This window comes from Habropoda laboriosa, unplaced genomic scaffold, assembly GCF_001263275.1.
Source record: "Habropoda laboriosa isolate 0110345459 unplaced genomic scaffold, ASM126327v1 scaffold40, whole genome shotgun sequence".
In the NCBI taxonomy this organism is placed as follows: domain Eukaryota; kingdom Metazoa; phylum Arthropoda; class Insecta; order Hymenoptera; family Apidae; genus Habropoda; species Habropoda laboriosa.
Window position 1 is genome coordinate 4032055 of NW_017100231.1, and position 11999 is coordinate 4044053.

The window sequence follows — 11999 nt, forward strand, 5'->3', positions numbered from 1 at the left end:
ATAGCCAACGGAACGATACTAATGTCCAACTCGAAGAACGCGTCTTCGGAGGAAGACAAGTCAGACGTGAACAACAAAGATCCTCTGCCTCCAGGAAGTTTCCCGCCTTTCTATCACGCTATTCCACCCGGCGCGGTCTTCGTACCGCCGCCCAGTAATCACTCCGACTACGACGAAGAGGATCAGTCCATCTACTATCCTCCACCTTACAGTTTTCACTATCAGCAAGACAACACGACCTCGGTACCACCTGGTCCTTTAGTCCCAGGAATCATTTTGCCTCCTCCGCCAGACTTCTTCTCTCCTCTAGAGGACAAGAAGAGTACGACGAAGAAGTACAACGTGAAACGACCTGTAACGACTCCGTCACCGAGAGCCAGACCTAGCTATCTGCCTCCTAGGAAGCTCAGCACGAAGCAATACAAAAGTACCACCGTACCAACCACGAAAGCTAGAACTGGTAGCACCAAGATGTACAATAGACCAAGTTACGCTAAAAATATGAACGATAGTACCAGTACAACGACTAGATCTACTTTGAAAACTGTTCCTTATGTAGAGCTGACGACAGTAACGCCGGATAAACCGACGACGCTGGATAACTCGGAGTTCTACAGCCTTGGTCCACTGATAGAGAACCAAGTGACGAGCAAAGAGAACGTCGCAGAGAAGAATCTCGCTTGGTCGAGCTTGGTGACCAGCAAAACGATCCCGATAGTCGCTTATTACGCCACGTCCACGCAGTCCACCTTGGAGAAGCCCGTGGAGGTGACTCCAGCCTCGATAAAGAGTATCATTACCACGAGCAACCCGGAACGAGCTCCCAGCCAAGCTTCCTATTACTTTTACGAGGAGACGAACGAGCAACCGGCCAATACCACTCCAAATCCTTCGTCGTTTTATTACAAGACCACCACAGAGCCTCCTTTCTACGAGACGATCGCTCAGCCGCGAGTGGAGGGGAAGAAGAAGCAGTACTACAGCGTGGAGACTGTCCCGTCTCAGGAGAAGGACTACAACGTGAAGTATATCGGTTCGCCGGTGAAAAATTCCGGACCAGTTCGCTACAGAGACTCGACGGTCACGCAAAGCTCGCCTGCGAGGACTCAGGGTCAACGCATGTTACCCGATCACGCGCCTCTCTACTATCAGACAGTCTCCACTCGTCCATCGGCTCAGCCCTATTACACCACAGCGAAGCCGCAGAGCTATTACAGACAGGAGAAACCGAAACCGATCTATCAGTACAGCTTCGAAGCGGCCGACTACTCGAAACGCGGCAACCAGAGGCAACAGTACGAGCAACGGTACGAGCAACAGAAGCAACCCTACAACGAGTACAGGAATCTGAAGATCGACGGAGGTTTCAATGGACAGAGATACGATTACGAGAACAACGAGTCGGTGCCTCAGAAGAGGATCAGACCTGAAGTGTACAAGTCTCAGCAGCCTGTGTATCCTTCGACCAGCGGCCACTCGGTGATAAGCACCACGCAGAACCCTCAGCACTCTTACTACACTCAGCAAGAGGAGAGATTCTTGGACGACGTGACGAAGGAGTATTTCACGATCTTCGGGAAAAAGCTACCACACAAGAACCTACCTAGCACGACTCCTATCTACTCCAAGTCGAACAGCGTAACAGACAGACCGGATTACAACGTGAACACCTACGTGGAGAACAATTACAACACACCCGAGCCACCTGTCTACAAGACGCCCAACGTGAAGGTCCACTACGGGGACCAATCGCACAGACCTTACTCCCTGAAGGACGACATTCTCGTGAACTACAGGCCACCTCTGCCTCCCATCAATCCCGACAGCGAATTCATCACCGTGGTGAACCCCGATCGGCAACAACCGCCTAATTACAGACTGCCCAACAGAGACGGCGAACTTTCGCAGCCTTACCCACCGCCCGAGCCTCTGGTGAGTCCGAGAAACAACGGACCACCCACGAATTACGTGCCCGTGGTGGAGTCTCCGGAAGAACTGGACGAGGCTTATCCGCCGTTGCCGATATCGCTCGAGGATGACATCAAGGTGAATTACCGCGATCCACGGCCTACCATAAATCCGGACGCCGAGTTCATCGAGCAGATACCGGTGCAGCAGAACCACCACCAGCCGGAAAAGCCCAAGGCTTACTTCGCGTACAGATTGCCAGGCGACGCTGGCCACTTTTACTTCCTAACGCCGCAGGCGATCACGCAGAGGCCGGATCAGAACGGCGGTCAGATCTACCCGAAGTCGAGGGGAACGAGACTGTTGAGACGCAGACGGAGGCCGGGCAACGTTTGACAGTAGCTCGGTAGAAACAGAGCTGCCACGCGATGCCATACTAATCACGTTCGGGAGGACGCACGCGATGGAGAGATGCGTGTCATATGGAACGAAGAACGCGACCGGGGGGAGAGTTTGTACTACGGTTATTAGGATATTTATTGTACCGTGTAAATACTATATATTTTCTACGTGTATCTGATTTTTTTTTTTTTTTTTTAAGAATAGTACTTGTAAGACGATTATTATTCGACGCCCTCGTTCACGGTAGAGAACGTATATGTATGCTTAATTTATGCGACCCTAACACTTTCTTACTTTCCTTCTTTCTCTTCGTCTCTTTTTTTTCTTCTTTTTCTCCTTTTTCCTGTCCCCACGCTTTGTAGATTGATACGATGATGTGTGTGTGTGCGTGTGTGTGTGTGTGGACGCCGCTCGCGTGCGACGATAGGCACCGCCGTGGATCTCTGCGGCGCTGCTCGCGCGTTGTCTGTGATTAATGATCGATGGCGAACGCGTACCGTGTACATATAGCTATGATTAACGATATACGTGTGTGTATATGGATACACATGTGTATATAGGTTCTATTTGTAGAGCACCTAGTGCATTTCTCTATATAAACCGTTACCGTGAGATCGTATATGTATGTTATATGGAATGAAAAAGATTGTTTTCAGTAGCGAAGTATCCACATTTTCTTGCAAGTGTTTTAGAAGAATGTCCTGCTATTGAAGGATTAAATAGTGGATGACATTGAAACTCGGTTATAGGAATTTACTTGTAAATATGTGCGCGAACAGTCCGAACCGTATATGCAACACCGATGTATTATTAACGTAGGATTAAATTTAGATTTTGTTTAAGGTAATTTTTTTTCTCTCTAATGTAACGCGACAAATGGTCCTGATTATTTACAAGTTGAAAATAAAATGAACGTTTCGAAATTGTATACATTTCTTACTTGCTTGTTTTCGAGTATTTATAAACGTTGCTCGCGCTTACGATGGTATTAAATATAAACAAGTGTATAACACAATAGTCCGTAGACGATTGATAAAAATAAAGGATGCAATTATGCATGGAATGCAGACTTACCGGTGTCGATTTCTTGCGCCTGTGTTGGATCGGGTAATGGTTTATCGTGCAGTCGTAAATAAACCTCCACTGCACATTTCGCTGCTTTAAAATAAAATGGGTGAGCTCGAAGCACATCTTCTAACCTTAGAAGACCCACGTAAGACCGCAAGGTCATCTTTCTCATACAGTAGGTATGAAAGTCGAATTGATCTTCTATGATTTCAGAAAAGTGCTACAATCGATGGAATCCGTTTTAAGGGTGTGTAATGATGAAATCGTTACTCGCAGAAATATATCGTGAAACTTACCCTGTCGACCTCGTGGCATTTCTTTAACGCTTCCCCGTACTTTCCAAGGCGTTTGTAAGCGTTTGCCGCTTCTGTCTGAATCCACATGCACTGCATTTCGTTTAGATTCTCCATAGCTAATACACCTTCCCTAGTGAATTTGCCGCACGTTTCTTCCGCCTCTTTGATGAGATTTGCGCGCAACATGTACTTGGCACATTTGGAGTTAATATATCGATCTGCAGTATCTAATCCTTGTGCTTCGTCTAACCATTTATAAGCCTCTTGAACATTACCAGCATGCTAATGAGGACAAAATCCATATAGATTAGAATACATTACGCGTAAAACTATTCGAAGCAAAGAATGCCTGAATAACACGGTACAAACCTTATAAATGCGTCCTTTGGTAACAAAAAGTTCTATAAGTGTAGGAGTATGTTCTATGGCAGCATCAATTTCATTCAGTGCTTTTTCTGTAAGTCCAAGATGGTCGTAATGTTGTGCTAAATAATAATAAGTCCATAACAATGCCGAAGCTGGCTCTCGCGGATTATCTTTTTCTTGATCACTAAAATGCTCATGAGCTTTTAATGCTTCCTTGTATTCCAAAACTAAAGACTGTATAGTGTCAACCTTCGGTTGATTAATATATAGAGAACGAAGATTTACGAACAGAGGCGGTACACCTTTATGAAGACCTGTGTTACAAATAAAATACGGATAAATAAAACAACTGCTCTAGAATACTTCTATCAATGGTACGATAAAATTGAACGAGATACGTATGAAGTAACCATAAATAATACCTCTTCGTAAGTACCGATCGACTAATGATTTAAATTCGTCCCCTGAAGCGTAATTTAATTGTAAACGACGCGGCGCTAGCGCTCGAGGAAACAGCAGTTCGTAATCTTGGAGCATAGCTAATGTTTCTTCGGGATCAGAATGTCTTTCAGCCTCTGCTAGCCTAGCGTAATAAGTTGTGTTTTCAGGGTTTATATTTATAAGTTCTTTGTAAACCTGTACTGCTTCTTCGTATTGTTTTAATTGTAATCTTAATTTACCTACGAAAAGAAACAATGAAATTGATGAACATACATTATTATGAAACATTTAACAAATATTGTAATTAGATTATAGAAAATATCTAACTCACCATATGTTTCTTTTACAGTAACTTTATCACAAATTTGTTCACTATATTTGTCAAGATGTTTCAATGCTTGCTCACATTCCCCTGATTCCTGGATAACCATGTTTTGGTATAACAATAACTCACTATGTTCATAATCATAACAAATCTGCAGATGTTACAAATATTTTCATATTATACACTGTTATACATAATGTTTAACTAATATCTTTAGAAAAAAATAGAAGTAATTCTTATTTTTTATATCTTTCCCATATAAACAAACTATACAGTATTGAAATACATACCATTGGGGAATTTCGAAAAGTGTCTAAAATTTTAAGTGCCATTTCATAGTCCTTTAATAAATGATATGAGATAGCAAAGCCAATCCATGATGCACGTTGTGTAGGACGTAACATAAATAAGTGATATCTTGTATCCTGAAAAAAATATACATGTCAATATCAATATGAGGCCTAAGGTATTATAATTTACATCTGATAGTTTATATTTCCTGTTTACTTCTAGTACTTATATCAACATAGCACAATTAATGCACTGCTTAATTAATTTCCTCTTTATGTTATATAACTTACAACTACAAGTGAAAACCTCATCTATATCTCATTCATGAATAATTAATGCTGACACAAATGTATTACATTCTATCTATGTGTAAATATGAATCTACATATTATGGCAAATTATACTATGTTACCATCAAATAGAAACTAGGTTAGTAGTGTAAACTTGTAAGAAATAAATATAAGAGTAATGTAAATGAAATATAAAGAAATGAAAACTAAACTCTTTGTGTTAAACATTTACCTTATAACCCTCCAGATCCCTCATTTGAATTTGAAGCAACGATAAGTCCCTAAGAATTTGTATGTTATCGTTGTCCCGTTTAAGGGCATTCCTATAACACTTAATGGCTTCATCGTATTTCTTATCCGAGCGTTGTAGAAGTCCATAAACGTGCCAACAAACATGAGACTGCAGATCATTCCTAAGACCTCTCCGGACATGATCGTATGCTTCTTCCTTGCGACCTAAGCAGTTCAGAGTGAGACCTTTCATTGCCAAGGTCTCTCCATGTTCACTAAATTTAGGGTTTGATAAAATTTGCTTTGCAAACTTTATCCCATTTTTATACTGTTTGTGTTCGTAACACCTCTGCAAGAAACATAAATACGTTTCATAGAATAAAACGTTTTCATGATTTCGGTACTATGTACTTGAATAAACTGGCATTATAGAGTACTGTAAAAGGCAAACATGAAATCATGTTTTCATTCATAACATCAATGAAATTTTTATGATTTGTGATTGCCAGTGAATTTTTTACAGTTTTTCGAAGAGTGCTTCATCATTACAGCATGATGAATACTCCTATTAGCCGGAGAGTGGGGTCCAAAACAGAGTATTTTGATTGCATGTTACTCACCAGAATTCGTTTAAACAAGGCATTTTCTTTGGGTGGCAAGGGATTGCTGGAGGACATTTTTGTATAAATACAAAAATATGGGGCCTTTTCCACCCGGTAAACTTAATTTTCACCACAAAACCTCGTGGCCACAAACGAAGAAGTCGATCTTCGATCACGTGATCATCTGCGACAATGCTGTTCCGCCGGAAGTTCTACATCCACGGTACCGCAACTTTAATATATATTATGACTTTTACAAATTTTTTAGCAACAATGATACGTTCCTCGTGTTTGCTGTCGTTTATATTACGTTCTCTTTGATACGTTCGATGATTTTACCTTTTTCGGAATTGCATGAAATACGTGCATGTAAGTAATGATAACTAACGATACTTAAGGAGTATCTCTATGAATTTACAAAGGTTATGCTGAAAATAACATTGTTCGAATTGCGCGTTTTGAAAAGCGTAACAATATAATTTTCTTGTTTAAATATATTTTGTATAAATTTTATGCATGTATTGTTGAAATTACTTTCTATCTTTCAAATTGTTAATAACATTAAGTGTTATTTACAAATTGTTTACATCATGATTGGTCTGCTATTGAAGACAAGTCGTATGGTTTGTATATCCGCATAAACCTGAAATTAGTGTAGGCTTACAAATGTTTTAAATAAATTTAGAGTACAAAAATATGAAACATAAAGACATAAAAAGTCAGTAGCTTATATTCTTTATAGTACAATTTTAATAAAACTAAGGAAGCAGCAATTTTTATACAATATACATAGGTACGATTTTGTTTCGTTGCACAAGAGGTTATCAAAATAAATAATCTCATTGAACATTTAAGAAAACTTGATTTATGAAATACATTTCAGGTTTTATAGTTTGAAACATTAACTTATTTATATATACCCGAACGTGTGCTTACCAGATTTTGTGTATATCAAATATCATGATGTCATTAATGTGTCGAAAATTGTGTTCTTCTATTTTATGTGAACATTTTGGACATATTGTTCAGTGTGTAGGTGAAGATTTATTAAGATATGGTCCAAAACCATTAGGTTTAATTCGACACACAACACATCTGTCTGTAGCAAAGGTACAAATTAATTTATATAATTTACTTTAAAAATTTTTATTCGAAAATTTAATGTTATTTTTAGATTAAAGAAGCATTGTGTGTTCTAATAAAATATGGTTTTGTCACACATCATCAGACTGAGAGAGGAGTAGAATATTCTTTAAATTCTGACAAAATTATAATGATCCTCCGTTATCCTAGGTAATGTATAATTTATATTTCACAAATGTTATTGTTTTTACTCCAGAAATGGTGTAAATGAAGAAAAGTGAAATTGTTAAAGATTGGACATTCTAATTTTAATTTTAATAGGTATATGTTCTTTGTAAAAACAGTGTGTGGAGATGAATCTGAAATGATGTTGGAAGAAGTACTGAAGCATGGATATATGACAGCTTCTGAATTAATTGTGAAAACATACAAAAGAATTGAACAATCACCTTGTATGTAAATTTATATTTTGTTTTTTAGCTAGAAAAGACTTAAGATTGATGTTGAAATGAAATTTGTATCTTTTAACAATTTATTCGTATTTCTAGCTGACCTACAGCCATCAGTTCCAGTTTTAAAAGAAAAACTTGAATTACTAGTTAAAAACCAATTTTTAATGCGTAGTTTATATACAGAAACAATTGAAGAAAAGGTCAGTGAAAAGCCTGACTTTAACTTACCAGAGTTGAATATTGCTGTAATTGGTAAGCAATTACAAGGAGGCACTGGTGATCCTGGAGATAATAAAATTTATTGGAAAGTTAATTTTGATCGGTTTACTCAGGATCTTAGGTAAGATTTACAAGAAATATGATGAATATAAGACACATAAGAAATTTGCAATGTAATCTATAGGGATCAAATTATTATATCAGCTATGCACAAAAGACTTGATGAAAATGCAGGAGAATTGATGAGGCAATTATTATTTCTTATGTACCTGAGAACAGCATCATGGGCAGATACATCTAATCCCATACCTCTTACAGAAATAAAAGAAGCAGTTAGAAAAATCAATTATCCAGTACTTGCTCAACATCTTGATCAATATTTACGTCTCATTGGTATGGACAATAGGTGTATATAAAAGGTTTTGTCAAATGTTTAAATATTACGAAAGGCATTGCATTACATTTAACTAGTGTATTATTTTAGAGGAAGATACTAGTCAATTTTTAAAACGGGTTGGCGATTCGGGAGGTGGCCAGTATAGCGTTAACATGAAAGAAGCTTTTAATCAATTGGCATGGACAACTTTAGAAAATATCGTAATGGAACGGTTCGGTTCCAAAGCAGCTAGGATTTTTAGGTACAATATAAGCCACCATTTTTTAGTAATATTTAATATCGATTCAGCTAGAGAACTCTCATTTTACTACGCAGGTTAGTACGCGATAGGAAATACATTGAACAAGAACGAATTCAACAATTAGCGATGATTCCGGCAAAGGAAGCTAAGCATCTGACATATACTCTATTGCAAGAGAATTACCTACAAATGCAAGAAATAAAGAAAACTGGAGTATCCGCTGCACCGATGAAAACGTTCTTTTTGTTTCATATTGATTTGAACATGGTTGCTCGCATGGAAGTCGAACATTGCTTTCATGCATTATACAACACTATGCAAAGACGAGAATATGAAGTGAGCTGTAATAAACGGATGATTGATAAGCAATTACGAATGCAGACTCTCGCGAGTAATTTAAAAGAGCATGGTGCTACTGACGAGCAATTAGCAGAGGTGCATATACTTATTATATTGTTTGCAGGTATACAGTAAGAAAGTAACTACATTCAAATTATTCACAGATTGCAGACATGATGACACCGTCTGAGAAACAACAATTAGAAAAAGTTCAAAATACAATTAAGAAATTGGGCATCACTGAATTGCAGATAGACGATACTCTGTTCCTATTAACAATGTATTTACGTTATCGTTGAATAAAGGCATATTTTTTGTAAATATGTCGCATCGTCATGAATGCTATTCCGTAATAAATAACGCTACCCACTTTTTACTACACTTGTGTACGGTATTAACGCGTGATCTCGCGAAAAAAAAACAAATACATAATGTTTCATTCATTTATATAGTTATTTATTTATGTATAATAATGGTTACGCTTGTAAAATACAAACAACAAAGAATACCTAACTTTCAAATTATTGTAATAAATATAATCATATATCTATGTTTATAATAGTGCTGCTCTCTATGTGATACAGTGCATTTGATGTCACTATCTATCAGGGAAAATGATCTTGGAGTACACACCTTTGAACGTTCTACCATTGACAAACACTTTCGTGTAATTATACTTTTTGATCTATGCGATATGAATGTATGTTAGTTGATTAGAAACAAATCATTAGAGTTATGAATCACAGCCAGCTCAAGGTGCCTTATGGATCAGTAAATAAGTCGAACGCTGCAAATGCTATTTATAATTAGCTAAAACGTAATTCCATTACGGTATGTAAAGACTGGAGACCATCATTTTTGGTGTGTCGCTACTAACGTACGTTTTACATCCAAGTATGATTTTCCCTTAATTCCTATTATATGCTTTGTACGTTCATCTCAACACTACCGCGATAGAAACGGACTTACGTCCGTCGTTAAATACTTATTAGTCATGAAAATCCAAAGCAGATAGTGTTAACAGTGCTGGTTCACCGATCTTAAATATACATATTTTGATTGTACGCTATTGACACCAATTAATAACGTGTACTACAGCCTGTCGCGTGTAGTGATAAGATGATCGTGAGCGTTTAATTGCATCCAAATATGCATTTGACTGATTTTATACTCTTCTTTTCTCTCCCTCTCTCTCGCTCGCTCTCTCTTTCTCCTCTCTTTGACACATATGCATACACACGCACACCCCTCTTTTGCTCCTCGCTCATTTACACGGTACTGCATAGACTATGTACACTGCACGTACATACAAGTTTCTTCTAGAAATAACGTTGTATACCTAAAACTAAGGTTGAATTTCGGTAAAGCGTTATTTTATTATATTTTTTTTCATACCATTAACAACAACGTACATGTAAATGAAGTGAATTCTTGGAATATTGAGATTGGATGTTAGTGTTCACTTTTTTTTTCTTCGTTACGTTAAATATACTATAATATTAGTAATGTATTCGTTTTACAATTTACTATTCTTACAGTTTGCATTCGCACTGGTTGCATTTCTCTTTCATTTTTTCTCTCTTTCTCTCTCTCTCTCTCGTTCATAAGATCCGATCAATTTACACAGCGAGTGCGTCGAGATAATCGCGAAAATGTTTCTACGTATAAAAAACGAAACCAAAACAAAGAAAAACAGAAAAAGGAAAATAGGATTATCCAGAATTGTGCGCTATCGACGAACATTTTTACGAGAACCAAGGAAAATCGATCTTTCGTTTCGATCACATGATCGCAATCCATGGAATGCAGAACTGAGATTATTCCTATAGTAAACATTGCGCTGGAAGGAATAATTGAAATCGATGAGAATTTCACGAGGGAGACATGAGCCGAGCTTAACTATATATGTACGTATGTATATACGCGATTCGAACGTGTTTTTTTTTTCTGAATGAAACGAAACCGAAAGGGACGACAAAAAAAAATAAAGCGAATTGTCTCGAAAGGTTATAAAGATATGGCACAATAGGAAACAGTATGTAAGGCGCGTAAATATCTTCCACATTATCGATCGATTTAATCGCAATTATTTCACTCGTGACAGATAAACAAGGCTGAACTGTCGATCTTTGGGGGTTAAACTGGCGAGAATAAAAGGGAAACGAAGAAAAGAAGGCGGTAACCCAATAATTTTCAAAGGAGACGCAGAAATGTCCAACGAAAGTGCGCGTATTTCGGTTTAACCAGAACACGATGAAGAAGAAAAAAACGAACGTTTCTAATTTGTTTCTGTGAACGACACGTGACACTAAGAATTTTTTGAGTATTCGAGCACGCGAAAACGATCAACGAAAACTTCGTGTCGCCGTAGTCGTCGTCGTCGTTGTCATGTGAACTGGCACGTACAACCTCTATTGCTATGCGTAATAAGGATAATTATTTAGAAAAAAAAAAGAGAGAAATAATAAAATATTAATAATAATAATCATAGTAATAATAAGAATAGTACTAAATAAAACTGATGTGACAATAATAATATTAAGGATAATAGACATAATAATGACCAAATGAAAATAAGAATATGCATCGCATTTTTAACATTTCGTTAAATCTACGTGTTCTCGAGTAAATTACATATAATATGTAGCGCTATGCAAGATACATCACAATATAGTTACACTGTACATTCAAATAGTATTGACACTTCATTTTTTTTTTCTTGCGTCGGGTCGATTTCTCTCTCTCTCTCTCTCTCATTCGTTCGTTCATTCTCGTTCTCTCTCTTTCGATCGACGAACACACCGCCGACGCAGTTGTACAAATCCATGTATATACATAAAATAAATTATTATTCAACATTAAGCTATCCTATCTGCCGCCGGCCGCGGTATTCGAGAATGCAACCCGACGAAACGCGGGCGCAGATACATCGAGGATACTGGCTCTCTTTATAAAATTATATTAGGTACCTTGTATAGAATTGCACTGATTATAAATAACGAAAGGAAAAAAAAAATAAAGAGAAGAGAAAAAAAACGGTGAAAGAGG

The 11999-nt window shown here is 37.7% G+C and overlaps 3 protein-coding genes across 3 annotated transcripts in view; 2 read left to right on the top strand and 1 right to left on the bottom strand.

Annotated features, from left to right (window-relative positions):
* The window catches only part of LOC108571628 (adhesive plaque matrix protein), a 24417-nt gene extending 21759 nt beyond the window's left edge, over positions 1-2658 (top strand). The window contains exon 2 of the mRNA XM_017933712.1: positions 1-2658. This exon is cut by the window's left edge and continues 846 nt beyond it. Coding sequence (XP_017789201.1) covers positions 1-2304 — 2304 coding nt within the window. The 3' untranslated portion in view covers positions 2305-2658.
* LOC108571629 (N-alpha-acetyltransferase 15, NatA auxiliary subunit) overlaps positions 1-6469 on the bottom strand; it is a 67391-nt gene extending 60922 nt beyond the window's left edge. The window contains exons 1-8 of the mRNA XM_017933713.1: positions 6239-6469; positions 5620-5967; positions 5097-5231; positions 4813-4957; positions 4463-4720; positions 4044-4354; positions 3675-3956; positions 3385-3598 (exon numbers count right to left, since the gene is read on the bottom strand). Of these exons, the coding sequence (XP_017789202.1) occupies positions 3385-3598; positions 3675-3956; positions 4044-4354; positions 4463-4720; positions 4813-4957; positions 5097-5231; positions 5620-5967; positions 6239-6295 (1750 nt within the window). The 5' untranslated portion in view covers positions 6296-6469. The remainder of the gene's footprint in view (positions 1-3384; positions 3599-3674; positions 3957-4043; positions 4355-4462; positions 4721-4812; positions 4958-5096; positions 5232-5619; positions 5968-6238) is intronic.
* A 714-nt stretch (positions 6470-7183) lies between these two features.
* On the top strand, positions 7184-9250 carry LOC108571476 (DNA-directed RNA polymerase III subunit RPC3). The gene is made up of 8 exons (XM_017933532.1): positions 7184-7330; positions 7395-7513; positions 7625-7755; positions 7852-8095; positions 8159-8367; positions 8459-8612; positions 8687-9047; positions 9116-9250. Exons 1-8 carry the CDS (start codon positions 7184-7186, stop codon positions 9248-9250), a joined length of 1500 nt encoding a protein of 499 aa, XP_017789021.1.
* The last annotated feature ends 2749 nt before the right edge of the window (positions 9251-11999 follow it).